The sequence below is a fragment of the Chlamydomonas reinhardtii genome, chromosome 17 (assembly GCF_000002595.2).
Source record: "Chlamydomonas reinhardtii strain CC-503 cw92 mt+ chromosome 17, whole genome shotgun sequence".
NCBI lineage: Eukaryota > Viridiplantae > Chlorophyta > Chlorophyceae > Chlamydomonadales > Chlamydomonadaceae > Chlamydomonas > Chlamydomonas reinhardtii.
In genome coordinates this window covers 166,276-187,415 of record NC_057020.1, presented here as the reverse complement: position 1 = coordinate 187,415, position 21,140 = coordinate 166,276, and the positions used below count along the sequence as shown (strand labels likewise).

At 65.8% G+C, this 21,140-nt stretch overlaps 4 protein-coding genes across 4 annotated transcripts; 3 read left to right on the top strand and 1 right to left on the bottom strand.

The window, feature by feature from the left end:
• Positions 1 to 101: 101 nt before the first annotated feature.
• CHLRE_17g697450v5 (uncharacterized protein) lies at positions 102 to 5,791 on the top strand. The gene is made up of 12 exons (XM_043071847.1): positions 102 to 269; positions 464 to 611; positions 844 to 896; positions 1,225 to 1,345; positions 1,627 to 1,701; positions 1,967 to 2,058; positions 2,315 to 2,438; positions 2,707 to 2,819; positions 3,129 to 3,318; positions 4,335 to 4,481; positions 4,663 to 4,879; positions 5,078 to 5,791. Exons 1-12 carry the CDS (start codon positions 193 to 195, stop codon positions 5,311 to 5,313), a joined length of 1,593 nt encoding a protein of 530 aa, XP_042914306.1. The 5' UTR covers positions 102 to 192; the 3' UTR covers positions 5,314 to 5,791.
• Positions 5,792 to 5,930: 139 nt separating this feature from the next.
• CHLRE_17g697406v5 (uncharacterized protein) lies at positions 5,931 to 10,392 on the top strand. The gene is made up of 3 exons (XM_043071846.1): positions 5,931 to 6,175; positions 6,316 to 6,423; positions 6,620 to 10,392. The coding sequence occupies exons 1-3, from the start codon at positions 6,142 to 6,144 to the stop codon at positions 8,038 to 8,040; spliced, it is 1,563 nt and encodes a 520-aa protein (XP_042914305.1). The 5' UTR covers positions 5,931 to 6,141; the 3' UTR covers positions 8,041 to 10,392.
• A 466-nt stretch (positions 10,393 to 10,858) lies between these two features.
• On the bottom strand, positions 10,859 to 13,960 carry CHLRE_17g697350v5 (uncharacterized protein). Its single transcript, XM_043071845.1, has 6 exons — positions 13,605 to 13,960; positions 13,212 to 13,410; positions 12,837 to 12,945; positions 12,392 to 12,432; positions 12,011 to 12,154; positions 10,859 to 11,488 (listed from the first exon to the last, which is right to left on the bottom strand). Exons 1-6 carry the CDS (start codon positions 13,868 to 13,870, stop codon positions 11,336 to 11,338), a joined length of 912 nt encoding a protein of 303 aa, XP_042914304.1. The 5' UTR covers positions 13,871 to 13,960; the 3' UTR covers positions 10,859 to 11,335.
• Positions 13,961 to 14,060: 100 nt separating this feature from the next.
• CHLRE_17g697334v5 (uncharacterized protein) lies at positions 14,061 to 21,104 on the top strand. The gene is made up of 16 exons (XM_043071844.1): positions 14,061 to 14,489; positions 14,890 to 15,036; positions 15,362 to 15,422; positions 15,606 to 15,751; positions 16,025 to 16,172; positions 16,521 to 16,559; positions 16,704 to 16,781; positions 16,937 to 16,959; positions 17,162 to 17,304; positions 17,473 to 17,570; positions 17,837 to 17,971; positions 18,211 to 18,468; positions 18,635 to 18,722; positions 18,938 to 19,144; positions 19,412 to 19,620; positions 19,869 to 21,104. The coding sequence occupies exons 1-16, from the start codon at positions 14,221 to 14,223 to the stop codon at positions 20,022 to 20,024; spliced, it is 2,205 nt and encodes a 734-aa protein (XP_042914303.1). The 5' UTR covers positions 14,061 to 14,220; the 3' UTR covers positions 20,025 to 21,104.
• Positions 21,105 to 21,140: the final 36 nt, after the last annotated feature.

Below are 21,140 nucleotides of genomic sequence, written 5' to 3'. Positions count from 1 at the left end.
CGCTCAGATAGACTGGAAGGAACAATTTCAGTTCCAATAAGGCCAATCCGGCAGAGTACCCAAGTTTGGGCAGGCACCTCGCAAAATTGGCAGTCAATATTAGGCAGCTGTAACGTGTAGGCTTTGTTCTAGTGAAGTGCTCCGGTTCGGAAAGGTCGACTTGTGTTCGCGCCTGCATAGCCCTCCCCAGAAATGGGCGGTCTCCAGGAGTTCTACACGGTTCCTGATATTGTAAAGCAATGGGCGCATTACTTCTACCGACACATCAGGCACGCGGGGGCGCGAGATTTTTGGGCGGCGGCTTGCGTTGTTGGGTGCTTCTGGCAACCGCGCTGTCGCAGCAAGTATTAAAGCTCTGGATTATGAGATCGGATGTTGGTGTGCCGGCAAGGCGCAAACTTTGGCGGGTGCGGCCGCTGGAACAGATGATCTTAGCGCTCGCCCGGTGGCTCTGCCTGTGCAGGGAACGCAACATTCCGGAGATTCAGTCGATGTATGAGATCTCCTTCCTGAAGCTCAGCGACCGCTACTACAAGGCCTCGCCATGGCCAGAGGTGCAGCACATCGCGGAGGTGGTGGACCACGACCACGTGTTCTGTCTGCTGTACAAGGTGCGGGGGAGTGGAGACCTGGCGGGAGAGAGCTCTGGAGCGGCACATGTTGGGAGTGCGGGGCACAAACCGGGCGGCACGCGGGGATTGAGGGGTATTGCACAGGGGGCAGCGATGCGGCTGGGGCTGAGCGGGGCACTCAGAGCCACAGCCGCAGGGCGCCTGGGGTTTGGAGCATTGTTTAACGTCCGCACGTGCTCTCTCACAACAACATCACTCACGCGCCACGCAGGAGATGTACTTCCGCCACCTGTACGCGCGCTGCCAGCCCACCCTGCGCGACCGGTGAGGCCGCGGCCGCGGAGCGAAGTGGGACAGCCGGGCTCAGGGACAGAAGCAGCGGGTCGTAAGCGTTGTCCGCGGGAGGCTGCGCACACGGCAGGAGGTGCCTGGGTCTGCCAGCTGGCGCGTTGAGACGCAGGAGGAGGGAGGTGTGGGACTGGTGGGACGGGCGGATGCCGCCCTGGTCAAGGCTGGAGGTGGGGTGCGGGGTGGCGTCGTACAGCGGAGTCGCTCGGTTGCAGCCGTTCCAGCACCGCGACTGCGCACCTCCACATAACCCGGCCTAGCCTCTCATCACCTCACTCCCGCTCCTGCTCCTTCTCTCGCACAGCTGCGAGTCTTGGGACAACTACATCGACCTGTTTGGCCTGCTGCTGACCAGCAACGTCAACATGCAGCTACCCAACATCTGGCTGTGGGACATGGTGGACGAGTTCCTCTACCAGTTCCAGGTGGGTAGGGCATGGGGGGGAGGAGGGGCGGCGGGGAGTGTGTGTGTGGGGGGGGGCATGACACGGACGGGTGGTGACCGAGGGGCTAGTCTTGTGCAGTGCAGTCTCAGGGGAACGGGGTGGGCAGGAGGGCGCGCGGATTACTATGTGTACGCAAGCGCGGTGGAACCCTAGCACAGGCTGGGGGGCTAAGGCGTGCCGCCCTGCAGTGCCCTACCCTCGCTCTCCTCATCCGCACCCCCACCCGCGTCTCTGCCATCCCTGTCGCCGCCGTCTCGCAGTCATTCTGCCAGTACCGCGGCAAGGTGCAGAGCATGTCGCCCGAGGAGATTGAGAACCTCAAGAAGTGCGACAAGGTATGCGGGAGCTGGCAGGGGGCGGGGGGCCCTGAGGAAGGCGGAAGGCAAGGAGGAGGAGCGGGCTAAGGCCGCCGCCGCCGCTGTGGCAAACAGCGACACCAGGGCCCACACCCTCCTACCGTTCCTGCCTCCCGTATCCACTTTCACCGTGTCTCCACCCGACGGACTCTGCGCCGCGCTTGCCATAAGTGTACTATACACACACACGTACACACACGTGAGTTAACCACTCCGTTCTCTGCGGACGGCTACCCCCTCCCAGGTGTGGAACATTGTGGAGGTGCTCAACATCCTGCAGGCGCTGGTGGACAAGTCCGGCATTGTGGCGGAGCTGGAGGGAGACGGCGGCGCGCGGTGAGCGGCGTCAGCAGCAGCAGCAGACGCCCGGGGCCGGGACAGCAGGGACGGAAGGAGCTTGGCAGAGGAGAGGGGGCTGGCTGTTTGCACAAAAGCAGTGTAACGCCGGAGGACGTGGACATGAGACCACCAGAGAGATTGTTGGAGGGCTGAGTGAGGTCTTCCCTCTCACGCACCGCCACCCACCTGAACCACCGTCACACTGACGCACACCAGCTCACCCACCCACGCACCACACGCGCCCTGCCCCCAGGCTGAGCCAGCTGGAGGGCTACTACCCGCAGAGCTCCAACGTGCTGCGCATGCTGGGCTACTTCGCGCTGACCGGGCTCATGCGCGTGCACTGCCTGGTGGGCGACTACTTCACAGCGCTCAAGGTGAGGGGGCGTGCGCGTGCTGTGTTGGGGGGGGCGGGCGCACGGCGGTGTCGTTGGGCAGGCAGGAGGGGCGATGTGGGCACGATGAGGTGGGAAACATAGGGGGAGTCTCAATGGGTATCACCAGCTCCGTGACTCAACAAAGGGAACAGCGTCCGCCCGTGCCCGCCACGCCACTGGAGCAATGCGCCAGTGCTGACATGTGACCACCTGCGGAGCAGCCCATCCACCCGACCTCTCTCCCCTGTTCCCCGCCCTGCCCGCCCAGGCCATCTACCCGCTCAACCTACACGAGCGCACGCACCTCTTCACGCCGCGCATCCCCGGCGCCCACATCACCCTCTTCTACTACGGCGGCTTCTCCTACCTCATGCAGCGCCGGTGAGCCTAGAGCAGGCGGGCTGGCGGGGCAGGCAGGGCAGAGGGGTGCAGGCGGCCTGCAGGCAGTGCAGGAGGCGGGCGGGGTGGCCGGGGTGGCCGGGGCGTCGGGCGGGGGCCGAGGTGGAGCGTGCGGCACGGGGCTGGGGTTGCGGCGCTTTGGCAGGGAGGCCCCGATCGCATGCCGTCGCACTTGTCTGTTCTTGATATTTCGCCTGCGCCTGTGACATGCTTTCCAAGCACACACGCGCACCTACAGAACGACGCCTCCCTCCTGCCCCCACACACCCGCCCCCCCCCAACCGCCCGCAGCTACCTGGACGCCGCCCGCTGCTTCAACGCGGTGCTGCTGTACATCTACCGCGTCAAGGCGGCGCACCGCAACAGCCCGCAGTACGAGCAGATGCTCAAGAAGAACGAGCAGATGTACAGCCTGCTGGCGGTGTGCCTGGCGCTGTGCCCCGCGGCCGCCAAGAGCCTGGACGAGAACGTGCTCATGCAGGTGGGCGCGGGTGTGGGAGGGGGGTGGTGTGCGGGAGGGGGGTGCAAGTGGGTGGGGGAAGTGTCTCGTGGGCATGCGTGCGTGTTTGATTGGCAGGGACGGGCGGGGACGGCACGTGGGGACGGGAAGATGCCAGGCCGCCAGGGCTCGGCGTAAGGCGTGTGGAGCTGGCTGACCAGGCCGCAGCTCCCGTCGGTTCGCGCTGTGATGCTCACTCAATAATACATGTTAGACTACTGACCCCTTTGCGGGCATGAGTACAACTTCTCCGAGACTGAGCACGAGCCGACGCCACGCAAGCCGCACTTCTTGGATCACCAGGATGATCCCGTCATGCAAACGGCAGAAAGGCATCCCTCAACAATTGCAATACAGTCCGGGGATGGGTACCCGATGGGGGCTGAGCCTATGCTTGCCTATCATGGGTGTTACTCTCCTGAGCGCGGCTGTACTCAGAGCACAGAACACATATTACACGTAACATTGCCACCTCAGTGCGGTGATGCTCACTCAATAATACATGTTAGACTACTGACCCCTCGTGGGCATGAGTACAACTTTTCCGAGACTGAGCACTGAATGATGCGGCGATCGGAGCGCACGTGTGTCGCCTGCATTATTCGCGGCGCCATGACCCCATGTAACATCCGCATCCATGACCCCACACTTGCTGTTTGGTGTCGCGAGACATCAAGGGTCAGCGGGCCGCCGTCCTGGCAACTGCGGTGATGCTCACTCTACAATACATGTTAGACTACTGACCCCTCTGCGGGCATGAGTACAACTTTTCCGAGCCTGAGCAGTCCATGCGGCCACTCGTTGCCCGCGTATATGGTAGTCACTGACACGTACCAGTCACTGCTTCACCGTCTTCCTCCCAGCCCCTGCGCCCCCCTCTCGATGTTCTCCATGAACGGCCATCCCCCTCGACGTCGTACTTGTGCTTGAACCACTCCGACTTCCCCTCCTTCGGATTCCCTCCCCACACACACACCTCCCCTGTCCCTCACCCGCAGCTGCGCGAGCGCCAGTCCGACAACATGGCCGCCATGGCGCGCGGCGACATCGACCTGTACGACAGCCTGTTCCGGGACGCCTGCCCCAAGTTCGTCACCTCCACGCCGCCCGCGTACGACCAGGCCACCACCAACACCAACCAGCTGGTGAGAGGGGGGAGGAGGGGGAGAGGCGAAGTGACAGTGGGGGCATGAATAAATGGATGCGAAGGGTGTTGGGGCTCCTCTCGACGCCCTCTGCCACTGCCTCCCTGCACCGAACCTCCATCGCAAACCCCCTCCTCCTCCCCTCCTCCCCCTCCTCCTCCCCGCCACCCCCGCCCTCCAGGCCTTCCGCGCGCAGCTGAACTCGTTCCTGCTGGAGGTGCGCAGCCAGCAGACGCTGCCGCAGCTGAAGCAGTACCTGCTGCTGTACAGCAGCATCGCGCTGGGGCGGCTGGCGGCGCTGATGGACGTGGAGGAGGGCGCGCTGAGGCAGCAGCTGCTGTGCCTCAAGGCCAAGCAGCGCCAGCTCAAGTGGGACGGCGGCAAGGACATGACCGCGGGTGAGGCCGAGCAGAGGGGAAGGGCAGGGGTGTGTCGAAAGGTCAAGAGCGCGTGCGGGTTACGCCGTACCTGTTCAGTGGCAAGCCCGCCTGCCATGTGCCTGTTACTGCCAGTGCCTGTCACTGCGATGACCGCGAGCCCCAACAGCCGTCGTACAATCACACTTACGCACCTCGCGCCTGCTGCCCCCCCCCTAGGCACCTGGACTGTGGCCAGCGACCTGGAGTTCCACATTGACGTGGACGCCGCCACCGGCCGCGAGATGGTGCTGGTGTCGGACAGCCAGACCGTGGCCACCTACGCGCCCCTGCTGGCGCACCACATCTCCCGCTTCGAGGAGATCGTGCGCGACCTGTCGCTGCCGCCGCCCGTGGCCGCAGCCGCTGCCGCCGCGCCCGCCGCCGCGGCTGCGCCGGCCGCTGCGCGCGCGTAAGGGCTTATGGAGTGGAGCACCGGGCGTGTGTTCTTGCGGAGTGCGTGGTTTTTTCGGGGAAGATGGGGTCGAGGGCTTGGGGATGTAGAAAGGGAGGGGTAGGGGCCAGGAAGGGATAAATGGAGGGTGAATGACCGTTGTGTGCAGGACTGGCTTGGCAGCCTGTTTGACCGAGGTGGTCGTGCGTGTGCTGTGTTGTTGTGGTGAGGTGGACGCTTGGTCGGTGCGCGGGCGCTGAGGAGGTCGAGGTTTATTTAGGTAGACGCCCAGAGGCGTGTAGCCAGGGCAAGAACTGCATTACGAGTGAAACGTAGCAATTCCAGGTTGAGTAGTGCCTGCCGGCGCGCATTCGCAGGATGATGTGACAGGGGGCCTGAGATGGCGGGGAGGCGCGTGCGAGCGCTGAAGGGCCAGTTCGGCCCGTAGCACCCAAGGCGCAGCGCTCACTGGCGCAATGCAATGTTAAATGCAAATTACAAGTGCCGAAGGTCGCAGCGGGGTCTGGCTCCTCCACTCTCCGGGCTATGGCCTCGCGCGCTGGGCCCCGCCGTCTGGCAGCAGATGGGACAAGTCTGGTCTGCCCGATTTAAGTCGCTGTCGCTTCACCCCGTCTACAAACAAACTTCGACACACACAAATAAACATCTTGCTCCTCGCGATGTTTTAACAGCCTGCTCTCTTCGCGCCAAGAAATGCAAAACCTCTCGCAGAACTCTACGCCAGCAATGTTCTCCTAGCAGTTTATGTGAAACTTTAAGTCCCCGAAAGGGCATTGACGGAAAAAAGGCCCAAAGCCAGCCGTCCCCGAAGCTTCAGTCGGCCGCGACGATGTGCGCTGCGACATCGTCGCCGGCGCTGCCGGGTACGTGTTCTGCGCTAGTTTATTTGCGTGGCTTGTCCCTTGATATCATGCGGGCGGTCGACGGGCACAAGGGCGGCGCCCGCGCCTCGTTAACAAGTCATTTCTGAAAGCGTCGGCGCCTCCATATGCCGCCCCCACAGGTCTTGACCACCTCCACCCGTTCGTGGAGGACTGGCAGAACGCGGTGTCGTCTCTGCGGATTGCGGCCCACGCCCTGGCGGAGTCCGCCGCTCAGCAGGCATCTGCGGGTAAGCGAGTTTAGCCCGGGTGCGATCGTGCCTCCGATCCTTGCTAGTGACATGATGATTATAAATAGCCCCGTGTATCGGTTGGTCGACGCGCGCAGTAACGCGTCAGGCGCACTCGTTGGCAAACCTCTCCCTAACCCCCTCCCTGCACGGCTTCACCTCCCCTTCTTCCCGTTCCCCGCCTCCTCCTGCACAGGCGCTGGCGCAGCCGAATGCACTGCCTCTCCTGCCCCCCAGCCGCCGCTGCCTATGCCCCCGCTGCCGCTGCCGGCGCCGCTGGTGCTGCCGGCTGAGCAGCTGAAGCCGGGCCGCGTGTTCGTGGTGTCCAACCTGTCCGGAGCCTACTACACCCTGCTTGAGCTCCTGTCGCGACACAAGTTCGACTTCCGCACAGACAACCTCCTGCACGTTGGCAACCTGGTGGCGGCGCCGCAGGAGCCGCCAGCCGCCGGGGGCGGCGCCGCCGCTCCCGGCGGCGGCGGCGGCTGCCGCAACTCGGCTTCTGTGCTGAAGCTGATGCGGCGCCACTTTGCCCGCGGGCCTCTGGGTGCAAATGAGTGTCTGGCGCTGCTGGCGGCGGCGCGTGCCAACCGGCAGCGCGCGGAGGAGGAGCGGCGGGTGGTGGCGGTGCAGCAGGCGGCGGCCGCGGCGGCGGGCCTGCGCACCACCTCGGCTCTGTCGCTGTCGCTGCGCGCGCCGCCGTCGCCGGTGCCGGCGGCGCCAGCATCAGCGGCGGATGCGGATGCCGCCGGTGCCATTGCTGAGCCGACGCCCATGTCTGCCGTCGCATCTCAGGCCCGGGGGGCGGGCGTTGGCGCCGATGCGACGATGGCGATGGGCGGCGCCGGCACTGCGGCCAGCAGCGTGGCGGTGCCGTGCGGGCCCCGCCGGCCCCTGGCCGCGTCCCGCTGCTCGTTGTCTGACTCGGATTCCGATTCCGACTCAGACTCGGACTCGGACTCGGACAGCGGTGATGAGGACGAGGGCCAGGCCGGCAACGGCTCCTACCGCCGCGGCGGCGCGCAGCCCTCCACCTCCACCTGCTCCTACCCCGCGCCGCCCGCCTCTTCCTCCTGTTTCTCCTCTGCCTGCTCCGGCTCCTCCGCCTCCTCTGCTGCCGCCGCCGCTGCCGGCGGCCTGGACAACCTGGCCCTGGCGCAGCTGCTGTCGCTGCCGCACTGCGTGGTGCTGGCGGCGTACGGCGTGGCGCTCACACACGCCGGCCCCGCCGCCCCACACGAGGTCAGCTACCTGCAGCGCCTGCGCCACCCCCACCTGCTGGAGCCGCCGGCCCCGGGCGCAGCATCAGCAGCAGGTAATGGCGGTGAGCCGCGCTTCCACGTGATCTTCTCGCACCGCCGGCCGGGCGCGGCTGCGGCTGCCGCTGCCGCTGCCGCGGCGGCGGCCGGTGGCGCCGCCTCCGCCACTGGTCTGACGCTGTCTGGCCGCGGCGATGTGGTGCGGTGCGCGGTGCTGCCGCCGCTGCGGGCGCTGCTGCGGCGCTCGCCGGGCTTTGCTGGCAAGCTGGCTGCGGGTGTGGCGCCGAGCCGGTCCGACCTGATGATGGAGGTGGTGGAGGAGCCGCTGTCGGACCTGGACCGGCCGGCCCAGCAGTAGCAGTTGGCGTGGCGGTGGCAGCAGCAGCAGCAGCAGCAGCAGCAGCAGGGGCAGCGATTACAGCTGGAGAATAAGCACAAGCAGAAGCAACAGGGGCTGTAGCAGCTGCAGGTCAGGCAGGGGCAGGTGTAACCGGCGTAGGGATGTGCGGGAGCACTCTTGGGAGGACAGGGGCTGCTCCTACGCCGCCGCGGGGGCTCGCCGGCATGTGGAGGAGGAGGAGGAGGAGGAGGAGGAGGAGGAGGAGGAGGAGGAGGAGGAGGAGGAGGAGGACCACTGCTGCCATGGTAGAGGCGGCTGTGGGCAACCCTTCAACGGCCTTACGATAGCTTTCAGGTGTTTCTCGCTAAAAGGACATGCGTGTATCTGCGGAGCAGAGTCATTATTACTCATGTACGGAGTCATCGGTCACCGGGGCCGGTGCGCCACGCGCCGTGTTGGCGCTGTGGCCGCTGCACCCCGGGGCACCGGGGCACCGGCACACCTTCCTGGGTTGCTGGGCCTGGTGTTAACAGAGGGCGGGCGTTACCGCACGCGCCACCTTTGTGCGCGTTGCGTGCCTGCGCGTTTGCGCTTCCAGTGCGCTTTTTGTTCCCCTGTGCGGTGCACGTTTTTCACTCTTCCGTATGTTGCCATGCTTCAGAATAGTCTTAGGCTTAAACTTAGGCTTGGCGAAGGAGGATTGGGCTGGCCGGCGTTTCAATTCCGGATGCGGGTCCTGAAAGCGAGCGGACAGGCGTTTGCGCGCCTGGATGCCGCTTAACATTGATCTTAGGTTGACTACAAACCGTGACAACAGCAGTGTAGACGTGCGTGTACTTGGGGTAACTGTGTTTATTTCTGTCTATGTGCGTGTGCGTGTGCCATACTACTTAAATGACGACTGAACATTGCGGGGCGTGGGCTTGGATGAATTGCTTTAAGCACGGAGGCAAACCTCGCACAGATGAGCTTTCCGGGTGGGGCGCTGCGGCCGCTCCTGCGGCAAGCTGAGCTGTGCAGTGGGCTGTATCTGCTGGCAGCAGCTGGAGACAAGACAGGGGCAGACGGAGGTAGGCAGTAGGAGAGGCAGGTGGCACACATCGAGTGGGGGCCGGAGCAGACAACAGTTGAGCAGTGGGGCCCTCGACGGGTGGCAGGTAGGACACAAAGTGGCCCAGTTGCATGAGAGATCACATGATGCGGCAATTGGCCAAGTCGAGTTTAGTGCGGTGCAGTATAGCCGCCCTTAGGCGGGCAAGGCCCGCACACGACAACAGATGAAGTCCTAATGATGCTGCTGGGTCATACAGATCAGACTCTATTACTGACGAAGCGAATCAGGGCAGGGCAAAGGCCCTGAGAGGAAGTCTGAACGCCGATCGAGTTCATGACAAGTTGACACGCTCAGGAGTATTGACGTGATGGAATGGAGCTGTGTGAGGGGGCTGTGAAGCAGCCACATGAAGATTGTGGCGGCGTTACGGCGGCACAATAATTGCACAGCGCGCGCACCATGACATGTTGAGTGGAGTATGCGGGAACACTTTGCACGTGTGTGCATGTCCGCGCGTGTGAAGAATGCTTTGAGGCGGTCTGATCTGGGTCGGCGGCGCAGCCCAGGGCGCCTGCTGTGTGCTTATGTGCTCGTGTGCTCGTGTGATTACTAGAATGCTACAGATCACCAACTTAATACCCTCAGACAGGAACGTGACACGCACAAGTATAACTACCTCGCGATGCGGGCAGAAGTAGCAGACGAGCAGACGCCGTGTACTGTAGGCGCGTAATGGGTGCTGCCAGCCTCAGGTTAGGTTTTTATTGGTGCACGCCGGCACAGGATGAGCAGCAGGGCAGCCTGTGCAGGGGCTGGTGGATGTGTATGCGTGTGAGGGGCTGAGCGGTGTGGAGTGGCAGACGAGCTACAAGGTAGCGCGGACGCGTTTACACGCGGCTGTGCGAAGCCACCCTTGGCGCCCAGGAGCGCAGCCCTACGGGGGCGTGTGCTTGTATCTGTGTGTGCGACATGAATGACGGTTAAGTGGTGTCGCCGACGACATGTGGACGTTGAGGAGGAGGCAGGCGGGGCGTGCAGGCAGCAGGTCAGCGGAAGCCAGCGGCTGCGACGTGCAGCACGCGCTCGCTGTACCGCGTATCTGTGTTTGTGTGTGTGTGTGTGTGTGTGTGTGTGTGTGTGTGTGTGTGTGTGTGTGTGACTGGACGTGTGTGACTGCACGTGGGCGCCCCAGGGCCCCGCGACCGACAGGCGCGGCGACCGCGGCAGCGCTGTGCCTGACGCTGGGATCACCCCGTGACGTGCGCAGCACTGCAGCTGCTGCGGCACGGCAGGCGACCCTGTAACAATACGGTAACTACGGCAAGTCAAGCATCCCTCCACAACTCTACGCTACCGTGCAGTGTGACTGGCACGACGAAGCCCCCTACTCGCCCTGGTGCCGGCGGCGCGTTAGAGCGTAGTGAGTGCTGCCACCCTCACGTTGGGTCGGGGCACGCCGACACACGCGCGGAGGCCCTGGCGTGCGATATACTGAGACTGTCACGCGGGGCTGTCCGAGGCCGGCAGGGGCTCCCCGGCTTTTGGGGCTGAGCAACACCGCAGCGACCATTGCGCCGGCCGGGTTTCCGGACATACGACTACGCCACTACGGCAGGCTCGACCAGGTCCGACTGCGCCTAATGCTGAGGCCCTCCCCCCAGACCCCCCAGCCCGGCGGCAGTCCGATGCACGTGTATGTGCGCCATGTGCCCCGTGTGACCGGCTCTGGCCAGGGTGAGCAATCCAGATCCTTGTCAGCGGTGCACCAGGTATGCAACCCTCCAGAGTCCCACGTTACACGCTTCCTGTCACACTCGGCAACCGGGCACAGTCCCGAGCGCCCCGGCATGTACACCGCAACACTCAAGGCAGGCCAATTCGTGTGTGGTGCCTGCCTGTTTGCCGGCACCGGTACACACACAGGGCCCCCCTATCCTGAGGACGACGCCCCAAGCCGTGTAGCTCGCCCCACCGCCTGCAGCTGTGGCCTGGATGGACCCGCGGACCCACCCATGCGCCTCGGTGCGTGCCAACCACCCCAACCGCCGCCGCCTCTGTCTGAACATGTCGAAAGCGGCGTCGTGCGTGATGACCACCACCGAGCATCGAACGACAATGCCGCCCCACGCGTCGCCAGTGCATACCCAGCGGCCCCCTCCGCCTCAAGTCAACCGCCAAGCCTCAACGCTTCCATGCCGCCGCGCCCACAACCACACCCGGCCGCCCCTACAGCGCGGCACTGCACGTGTGTGCTCTCACTCACGACTCTGCCCCGGCCGCGTGTGTCCCGTTTGCTGCCGCGCCCTCGGCCGCCGCCGCGCCGTCCGCCATGTCCGTGTCGCCGCTGCCGTCAGCCGCCGCCGCGGGTTTGTCGGCGCCCGCCGCTTCCGCCTCCCCGGCCGCACCGGGGCCCTGCAGGCGCAGCCGTTGTGGGGGACCAAGCCGGGGGGGGGGGGGGGGTCAGCAGCTTGGCGCGTATGTACGTATGAGCATGTGGCGCACTGGGTGCACAGGCACACACAACACCCAGGTAGCACCGGGCCGGTAGGGTTGGGAAGGATGTGCACACAGCGCTTTGTGGACCCAGCACCCAGTACCCAGTGCGTGCGGACCTACCTCCGACTGCGGGCACTACATTACCCAGCCCCTGTCCCCCAGCCCCTGTCCCACAGCCCCTGTCCCACAGCTAGCCCCTGTCCCACAGCCCCTGTCCCACAGCCCCTGTCCCACAGCTCCTGTCCCACAGCTAGCCCCTGTCCCACAGCCCCTGTCCCACAGCTAGTCCCTGTGCTACAGCCCCTGTCCCACAGCCGCCCTGGCGCCACCTACATGGCCTGCCCCGCACCCTTCTGCCGGCCCCCAGCCCCCAGGCCCCATCGCCCCTCGTCATGTGTCAAAGTCCCGCACCCCCTGCCGCATCCCCTGCCGCCGCACCTGTTGCCCCTCCGCCGCCCCCGCCTCCGCCTCCGCCTCCGCCCCTGTGTCAGCCCGGATGTGTGTGTCCAGCTCCGCCTCCATGGCCGCCACCGCGTCCTCCAGCCGGTCGCAGGCGCGCTCAATGTCCGCGTTCTTGCGCACCTGGGGGGATTGATGGCAGGCCGGCAGGGCACGGGGGCTTTAGGCATATGGCTGGGCAATCAATGGGGGCGTCCAAGCCTACACGTGTGAGCATGGGCGGTGCTGGCCAGTCCCTGCCCGGCAGGGTTCGGCCCGCGGCCGACACGTCCCAGCACCACCTCAATGCACCGCCGCACCGCACCGCCCCCCCAGCTCCCCCCGCCCCCGCGCCCCCTCCCTCCAGCGCCGTCCCCGCACCTGGCTCAGGTACTGGCGCTCCAGCTTGGACAGCTCCGAACCTGAAGAGCATTGGGGGGCAAAGGGGGTTTGAGGGTGAGCGGACGAGCGAGTGGAGGGGGCCGCCGGCCGGCATTCGCCACGACCGCAAACCTTCCGGTCCGGCCTATCCACCCGCGCCCACGGCCCCTACCCGCGTCCTCCCCTGCCATGATGCGCCCGCGGTGCGGCCCTGCTGCCCTCTACTCTGCTGCACGCCCAGTACCGTGAGCACGCTCCCCCCGTTCCTAAGCTTGGTGACCAGCCTCTCCTCGCTTTCCCTGCTGACCATGCAATCCCCTTGCTCGACCCTACGCTCAGCTCCTGCATCTCTTGCCCCTCCTGCGCCCTCGCCCCTCCCTCCGGCATCCTCCCTCCCTCCCGCCCTCCCTCATCCTCCCTCCCTCCCTCTGCCATCTCGGCTCACCCGCGGCGTGCTGCTGCAGCTTGCGCTCGCGGTTGAGTCCGTCCGTCTCCTTGCGCAGCGCCGCCAGCTGCGCCTCCAGGCCCCGCACCGCGGCCTCGTCCAGAGCCACCTGCGGGGCAGCAGGGCGCCAAGCCGCCGGGAGGTGGGGTGGGTCAGGCAGGGGTGAATGCCGACAGTGCCGGCGTATCCAGGGATGGTGGCACCAGCTAGCTCTCTCCACCCCGCCCCGCGCCTACCCCTCTCTCCTCAGCCCTCCCCCTCCCTTCCCCTGCCCTTGCCCCTGTCCACGTCCCCCCTTAATCCGTTAACCGCACCCCTCCCTCCTTCCCCCTTCCCTTCCTCCGCAGCCACTCCGCCCCCTTTCCCCAGCCCCACCTGCGCCCTCCAGGCCTTGTCTCCATACTTGAGCAGCAGCTCCTGGTTGAGGATGCGCAGGTGCTGGTGCTCCAGCTGCGCCGCCGCGTTGTCCAGCGAGGACTTCCACGCGCCCACGTCGCCGCGGCGGGCCTGCGGCGGCGGCTCCAGCCGGTAGCGAACAGAATCCAGCGGCGCCATTGGCTCCTTGTTGCGCACACTGTGAAACACGGAGGCAGGGAAAGGGGGTTTGTGTGTGTGGGTGGTGAGTGGGAGGGGAGGAGCTGGACCGTGGCGGTGGCCCTCCACATCCCCCAGCCCGTCCCTTTCCTTCCGTAGCCTGGCTTGACCCGTCCCCGCCCCCGGGCCCGTCATCATCAGCCTGCAGAGCCTCCTCGCTGCCGAGCTGCTCACCGCTCGTACTCGGTCTTCAGGACCGGGTGGTCATCGAACTTTGGCGCGCGGACCGAGGGCATCTCGCGCAGGTAGTCGCTGGGGAGCTTTGTGCTTCTCCGCTTTTCCTCCTCTATGAGGGCCTCCACATGAGGTTTTAGCTCCGGCGGCACCGAGTCCACATAGGGCAGCGCGTCGACAAGGTGCTCATTCGCTCGCCAGCCCTTGGCGGCGCCATGGGCAGTATATTCTAGTGCTAGAGTTGCTTGTGACGTCTTGGCAGCCATGTTTAACAGAGCGTTCCTCGCCAAGCAGCTTGGGTCCGAGAAGCGATCGGTAGGTTCAAAGCACAGCCGAGGCGTTGGTCCTAGTAGGTCATTCTATCGATTGATGCAATAAGTCAGATAGCGGATTCAGCAAGTCCCGTTTTGCAAACCTGATGCATTGGGCTCGGGTGCTCATGACAACCCCTCTGGCCAAAACTTCCACAACACACGAAGCAAATCCTAATTGATATTGTGAGTGCTTCTTTCTTGGAAGGCATGGCTACCTAACGTCATTCACCAGCACTGCTAAACAGAAAAACCTATTTTGCCCGGACCTGCGCGCGTCGGGCTTACTAGGGCCGGTTCGGGAAATGGCATTGCTAGGTGGCAAGGTTGCTCAGCCAGGCGCACGATCATGCGCTGGGCGCTCACAGCGGCCGGTGGCGTCGTGTCACCAGTGGAGCGGTAGCAGCGGGTCGTGTCGCGCCAGGCGTGTTGCTGGCTTCGGGCCCGGCCTGGCGCCGGCGTCGCACCAGCCGCTGCCCGGTGGCCCCCTGGGTCGGCCCTCCTCGTCCTCCTCCTCGGTGCGGGTGCGCTCCGTGGATCCCAAGCACCCGGAGCGCCCTACCTTCGGCTTCGAGTGAGTGCGGGGGAGCGGCGGTGGCTAGCAGTGCGGGGGGAGAGGGGGCAGAGGCGGTGGCGGATGCGGTGGCGGAGGCAGCAAGCGGTGGCGATGGCAGGTAGCAGGAAAGGCCCGCCGCAGCCTCCTGTGTAGACAGTGCGGGCCGACAAGGCTGACAGCGTGCGCCTGTATTCTCAAGTCTCCCGACTACCGCAACCTGCATAAGCTTTCCCTGTACCCGTGAAGCCTTAGGGTTTAACCGCTACCTCCCACTGGTATGGCAGCGCTGCCCCCCGCCTCCCTTCTTCCTCCACTCCCCTTGCCTCGTCCCCCACTGACTCAAGCGAGCCCCATCCCTCCTCCTCCTCCTCCTCCTCCTCCCCCGCCTCCTCCTCCTCCTCCTTCCCCCCCTCCGCAGGCTGCTGGGCCCCAACTGGTCCAACCGCGCCAGCCTGAGCGAGGAGATGCTGGGGTCGCTGCTGGAGCTGCCCGGCACACGCGGCATGACCGACCTGAGGGCGCGCGCGGACGCACTGGCGGCATGGAAGATGGCGCTGCAGAGGGGGTGAGCAGGAGGCGGGGGGAGGGGATGGGGGATTGTAAGTATTAGCCCAAACTAAACAAAACACAATGGGAGTGGGGGAGGGCGTTCGGTGGTACTTGGAGGACGGGAGGGACAGTCCGTGCAGGATACGGAGGGGAGTTGCGCTTGCGCGGACACTCGTGGGCGTGTGCGAGACGGGCTGGCGCCGCAGCACCGGGTTGTCCTGACTGGTCCGCTCACACACCCGCACCCGCCTTTGAGGCGCGGCCCTGGAGGCCTGCTGCTGCTGCAGGGTTCTCACCCCCCGCCTAACCCCCCCCTCATGCACACGTGCCCACCCCCACAGCACGCTGCCCAAGATGGAGGAGCTGGAATGGCCGCAGGAGCCCTTTAGGAGCAAGTTCGCGGTGAGGGGCCACGGCGAGGGTCAGGGGGGGGGCGAGAAGAGGCAGGGGAAACCTATTCCCAAGGAACACGTTTACCCCACGCATCTGTTCCCGCGACCGACCAAACCCCCAAGCCCAACTCCAAGCCCAACGCCCCATGCGCTTGCACACGCTCTCCCCACCCACCCACCCGCCCGCCCACAGGACGCGCTACGCAACATGGAGATGCCGCGCTTCACGCGGCGCTACCCCGCCATCCTGGACACCCTCATAAAGCAGATGCTGGGGTTGGCGCGCGAGTTTGAGGAGAAGCTGGCGGCGGCGGAGCAGCAGCAGCAGCAGAAGCAGCAGTGAGTGTGCTAGGGATGGCAGAAGGGGGGGGGGGCAGGTGTGGTTCGGACAGCCTAGGGGGTGTGCTCCGGGCCAGCTCTGTGCTATGCCGGGCCGCTTGCGTCCTGCGTCCACCGTTCTAGGCGCCGTTATAGACACAAGGCATCGTCCTTGAACGTGTGTGCCTGTCGCTTAGTCCTGAGCGCCCCTCGGCACCCTTGCGATGTGTGCCGCGGCGCCCAATGGTGGTGGCTCATGTGTCCCTGATGCTGTGGCCGCTGTGGCATCTGCAGGCAGCAACAGAAGCAGCAGCAGCGCAGTCAGGGCAGTCAGAACCAGGAGCAGCAGGACCAGCAGCAGCAGAGCCAGGAGGCCAGTGCGGCGGGCGGCGGGGGCTCGGAGCAGCCGCAGCAGGGCGACGCGCCGCCGCCGGAGGAGATGGTGCGTGCGTGCATGTGTGTATGTGTGCGTGTGTGTGTGTGTGTGTGTGTGTGTGTGTGTGTGTGTGTGTGCGTGCGTGCGTGCGTGCGTGTGCTCAAAAAGGAATGGTGTGTGTGTGTGTGTGTGTGCAAACGTGCGCCGCGTGCTGCGTGCTGCGCATGAAGGGCTGCAGGGCAGGGAGCGGGTGGCAGTCGCAGGGTGACAACCCCTGGCCGCAATACGCGATGGAGCAGCTGGGCCTTACCTCGCTTCCGGGTGCCTTCACCCCCACCCGCCTGCCTGCCGCCTCCCCCACACGCCTGCCCCCTCCCGCCTGCTGCCTGCTGCCTCCCTCCCCTCACACGCCAGGAGATCAACGAGGAGGAGCTGCAGCAGATGATGCAGGAGGTGTGGGCGTGGGTGTGTGTGTATGGGCAGGGTGTGTGTGGGCGTTTGCCGTTGTGTGCATGCAAGAGGTGACTGTGTGTGCGCGAGCATGTGTGCGGGTGTGCGAACGCGCGTGTCCTTATCTGACCCCACTTCATCTCACAGGCAATGGAGCAGACCAAGAACGAGAGCAAGCAGCAGCAACAGCAGCAGCAGGGCAAGCAGCTGCAGATCAGCCTGCAGGTGAGCTGTGGGGGGAGGGGGCAGGGGGAGGGGGTATGTGGGCGTGCCTGACGCACTGGTTTCCACACGGCGCAAGGCCACCTGCTCTCAACCGCCTCACTGGCAGTGTGTCCACTCCATCGCCCCCACCACCGCGCATGCACAAACGCCCACAGGACATGGAGGGCGAGGCCAAGCAGTGAGTGTGTGTGCGGGGCAAAGGGTGTGTAGGGTGCAGGTGGGAGCTTGGGTTAGGCATTGCGCACTGGTGTGTTGGGGCGTGAAGGAGGACGTACGGACTTCTGGACCGCCTACCAGCTCGCCGCATCCTCACTGACCTTGCTTGACGTCCAATGGCTGCCCTACTCGTCGCCCCTACCGCCCGCCCCGCCCCCTTGCAGGCAGCAGAACTCGGAGTCTCAGCAGGCGCTGTCGGCCCAGCTGGAGGAGATTGCCGAGGACATTGTGAAGCAGTTCGAGGCGAAGATGGGCGAGGTGATGGACAACCTGGAGACGGGCGAGATGGCCTTTGACGACCTCAACTGTGAGAGGAAGGGAGAGGGAGAGGGAGGAAGGGCGTGTATTTGTGCACCCATGCAGCATATGCCACCACACGGCAATCTCCCCCCCAGCACACGGACTACTCACGGTGTCAACCCTCTCCCTTGGTGCTCCCCTCCTGCCCCCCACACACCCGCATCTGCGCCTGCAGCTCTGCTGGACAGCGCGGAGGGCTTCGACCTGTCGCGCGGCACCTGGCGCCGCAGCGGCTGGCGCGAGCTGGACGCGCTGAGGGAGGTGCTGGAGAAGGTGGGCGGGGGCGGGGGGTGGGTGCGGTGTGGGTTGTAAATACCAGCCCAAACTGGGGTGGTGACCCGTGAAGGCTCGAAATTCCCCGCACAATGACATAGGGCTGCAAAGCCAACATGTGCACAAGCGCGTATGATATGCATCCTTGACACACACATGCGCAGCACAGTCCACAATGCCCATGTACGCACACGCCCCCACACGCCCCCCTCCTGACTGCCCCCCCCCCCCAACACACACACACGCCCCCCCCCCTCCCCCTTCAGGTTCCTGAGCTTCGCGATTTGGTCCGGCAGCTAGGTCGCGGCGGCGGCAAGGGGCCGCTGCGGCGGGCGCCCGAGGAGCTGGAGGCGCGCGGCTACCCGCCCGGTGTCATCAGGTCGCCGCTGCAGCCCGAGGAGGTGAGGGGGTGGTGAGGGGGGAGGGGGGGCGTAGGCCAGGGGGAGGAGGGTTGGGGTTCGTTGGGTGTGCCGGAGGGCCGGTGGGGCTGGTGGCGCCGGTGGGGCTCTGGGGCTGTTGCATTCCTCCGGTGACACGTGGGTGGGAGCTGCCAGCCCCTGCCCCTGCCTTCGTGCCCCACCCAAATACAACAGCCACACGTCCCCCCCCCCTCATCCTTCCCACCCTGCCTGCGCTGCAGGTCCGCGGCCTGACCCGCTCCGGCGACCTGAGCCGCATGCTGCCCAGTGAGATGGCGCTGCTGGCGCACGGCTGGCCGCGCAGGGGCAGGCCGCAGACACAGCCCGCACCGGCAGGCGCGGGGCGGCAGCAGCAGCAGGCGGGCGCCTCCGGGTCCGGGTCCGGGTCCGGGTCCGGGTCCGGCACGCCACACGCGGCCGGGTCTGAGCCGCACATCCCCGCCTCCGCCTCCGTCAGCAGCGGCGAGTTCGACCTGGAGGTGAGCGGGGGGGGGGGCGGCGGGGGATATATGGCCGAAGAATAGATCCGAATGGTCATGCAATGGTCACCCGGCCCAAAACAGAGCCCCGCCTTCCCCTGTCACGGACCCTGACCCCCCACCCATACACACGAGAATCTCATAACCCCTCTCCCCTCCCCCCCAGGAGTACTACCTGCCTGGCGCGCACGCCGCACGCCGCCTGCACCGGGTGCGGCGCGCCGAGCGCATGCTGCTCAGCTACGACCGCACAGGTGGGGCCGTGGGCGTGGTGTGGGCGTGGGCGTGGGCGCCTGTAGTGTCTCTTATTCCCCCCCCCCGCCCCCGCGTCCCCTGCGCCTGTTTATCACCGCCGTCGGCATACTGTCCGTACCTGCAGTCCCCGCCCCTGGGCTCGGGCATGTAATCATGTCCCAGACCGCCTCACTACCTGCAACCCGCGCCACCCCACGCCTCCCCGTTCCCCCAGGCTGGCTGGAGGACGAGCCGGCCCGTGTGACCAGCCGCATGGAGATCCGGCCCGCCGCCGAGATGGGCCCCATCATCCTGTGCCTGGACACCTCGGGCTCCATGCGGGGAGCGCGCGAGACGGTGGCCAAGGCGCTGGCGCTGGAGTGCCTGCGCGGCGCGCACCGGCAGCGGCGGCAGTGCTACCTGTACGCCTTCTCCGGACCCAGTGAGTGGCGCGGGCCGCTGCGGGCGCGGAGGCGCACAGGGCAGCGAGCAAAGGGCAGGGAAGGACAGCATGGCAGTGGGGCGGGGCGGGGCGGCTGGTCCTGGGCAGGGCGTGATACTGGTGGTTCGACTGTGGGCAACCGACACGCTAGTACGACTTGTGTGTGTTGCCTGTAGGGCTCCAGCTTGCAGGCGCACACCTACCACCCGCTAACTACTTCCACCGGCTCCACCCGCCCTCCCCTCCCCCGCGCCCCGCCCCCCTCAGACGAGGTCCAGGAGTTGCAGCTGTCTGTGGACGTGGACAGCCTGGACCAGCTGCTGGCCTTCCTGTCCTGCAGCTTCATGGGCGGCACGGACGTGGACGCGCCGCTCAAGCTGTCGCTGGAGCGGCTGGCGAAGGCGGAGTGGGCGCAGGCGGACATCCTCATGGTCACGGACGGCGAGATACCCAACCCCGACGACAAGATCATACAGGTGGGGGCGCGGGTGGAGGGGGATGGAGCTGTGCTGGCCAGGCAGTCAGGGCGGGGCAGCGCGTCCACGCCCCCATGCGGTGTCCGCTCCTCCTGGCGCCCGCTCTGACCCGTGCACGCCACCTGGTGCCGCCCCTCCTGGCCCAGACCTCGTCCCTGCCCTCTAGGACAACCCGCCCCCCCCCTGCTGCTGCTGCTGCTGCTGCTGCTGCTGCTGCTGCTGCTGCTGCTGCTGCTGCTGCACCACAGGCCATCTCCCGCGCGCACGAGGAGATGGGGCTGGAGGTGCACGGGCTGCTGGTGTCCAGCCACGTGACGGAGGCCATGCGCAAGCTGTGCACGGACGTGCACGTGTTCAAGAGCTGGAGCGCGGTGCCGGGCGGCCAGGACTACATGTACTCGTGAGGGGGGGGGGCAGCAGGGCAAGGATGGAGGAGTGGGGCAGGGGGGGAGGTGGTGGTGACTGCGGTGGACGGTGGCGGCGATGCGGCGTGTGGCGGCGCGCGGTGAGCGGATGAGGGCTGAGCTGTGTGGCTACAGCGGCTCACAGGTGTGGGGCTGGGATTAGGCTTGAGGCAGGAGGGGGGCCACGGGCGCACATTTGATGGTGCGGCGTGAGGCGATGGCAGGCCGCGTGAAAGCAGCTGCACGGCTGCGGCCGGTGAGGACATGCATGGCCAGCTGCCACAACCATAGCCCATCCACGCCAGCACGTTGCAGGCGCGATTCGCATTCTGCATTGCACACCCCTCGCTAAGCTCAGCCGCCAGCCGCAACGCGCCCCCACACGGCGACACTCCTGGCAGAGATGCAGGCACGGCTGGGCTCAGCACTCGTTGTTGCGGCGTCGCACATGGGGATGAACGAGGTTGAGCCCCTGGCGATCCTGCACGTGCCGACGTGCGGGTGCTGCGCGGGCCGGCAACAGGTGTAGATGTTACGAATCCGCGTGAGCGTGCATGGGGTGTAAAAACGTGCTATGCTGCGTGTGTTGGGGGACGAAGTATTTACTGGCGCACGTTAAGTCGAGTCACGGCGCTGGTGGTGGGGAGGCAACAGCGTGTTCACACATGTCGGAGACGGATCTGACACGCACCTGAAGGGCCACGTGGAGCAGTCAGTTCCATGCAAACCGGATGCGGGATTGCGGGTTGAGGTAGCTGCCACCAAGGAGGAAAAGGAGGTGGCGGTAGCCTGGAAAAAGGACAAAAGGAGGTAGCGAGGGAGGCGCCCTGGTGGAAGGAAGCCTTGAGGGATGCGGCCGCACAGAAGGCGGCCTTGAGGGAGCCGGCCGTGAGGGAAGGAGCTCCTGCAGGTTGGGCACTGAGGCACGCATTGAGGGCAGGAGCGGAGGGAGGGAGTGAGGGACAGGCTGGGCATTATTCCAGCACAACAATGGCCTCTGGATCACCCCTTAATTCCCGCAATGTACCGGGCTGCCGGCTACGCTTGGCCCGGCGTGGCGCGGTGTAAGTCCGGTGCTGTGGATTTGGGATCCGGGTGCGCGCACTTCTCTACGAA

Bases quoted from the DNA above. Each gene is read 5' to 3' on its own strand.
- CHLRE_17g697450v5 (XM_043071847.1), top strand. From the start codon at position 193: ATGGGCGGTCTCCAGGAGTTCTACACGGTTCCTGATATTGTAAAGCAA. The intron at 270-463 runs GCACGCGGGGGC...CTGCCTGTGCAG, and splicing joins TACTTCTACCGACACATCAG to GGAACGCAACATTCCGGAGA. The intron at 4,482-4,662 runs GTGAGAGGGGGG...CCCGCCCTCCAG, and splicing joins CCACCAACACCAACCAGCTG to GCCTTCCGCGCGCAGCTGAA.
- CHLRE_17g697406v5 (XM_043071846.1), top strand. From the start codon at position 6,142: ATGTGCGCTGCGACATCGTCGCCGGCGCTGCCGG. The intron at 6,176-6,315 runs GTACGTGTTCTG...CCGCCCCCACAG, and splicing joins ATCGTCGCCGGCGCTGCCGG to GTCTTGACCACCTCCACCCG. The intron at 6,424-6,619 runs GTAAGCGAGTTT...CCTCCTGCACAG, and splicing joins CGCTCAGCAGGCATCTGCGG to GCGCTGGCGCAGCCGAATGC.
- CHLRE_17g697350v5 (XM_043071845.1), bottom strand. From the start codon at position 13,870: ATGGCTGCCAAGACGTCACAAGCAACTCTAGCACTAGAATATACTGCC. The intron at 13,411-13,604 runs GTGAGCAGCTCG...CGTGTTTCACAG, and splicing joins CTGAAGACCGAGTACGAGCG to TGTGCGCAACAAGGAGCCAA. The intron at 12,433-12,836 runs GTGAGCCGAGAT...AATGCTCTTCAG, and splicing joins GCTGCAGCAGCACGCCGCGG to GTTCGGAGCTGTCCAAGCTG.
- CHLRE_17g697334v5 (XM_043071844.1), top strand. From the start codon at position 14,221: ATGGCATTGCTAGGTGGCAAGGTTGCTCAGCCAGGCGCACGATCATGC. The intron at 14,490-14,889 runs GTGAGTGCGGGG...CCCCCTCCGCAG, and splicing joins CGCCCTACCTTCGGCTTCGA to GCTGCTGGGCCCCAACTGGT. The intron at 16,173-16,520 runs GTGCGTGCGTGC...CTCACACGCCAG, and splicing joins CGCCGCCGCCGGAGGAGATG to GAGATCAACGAGGAGGAGCT.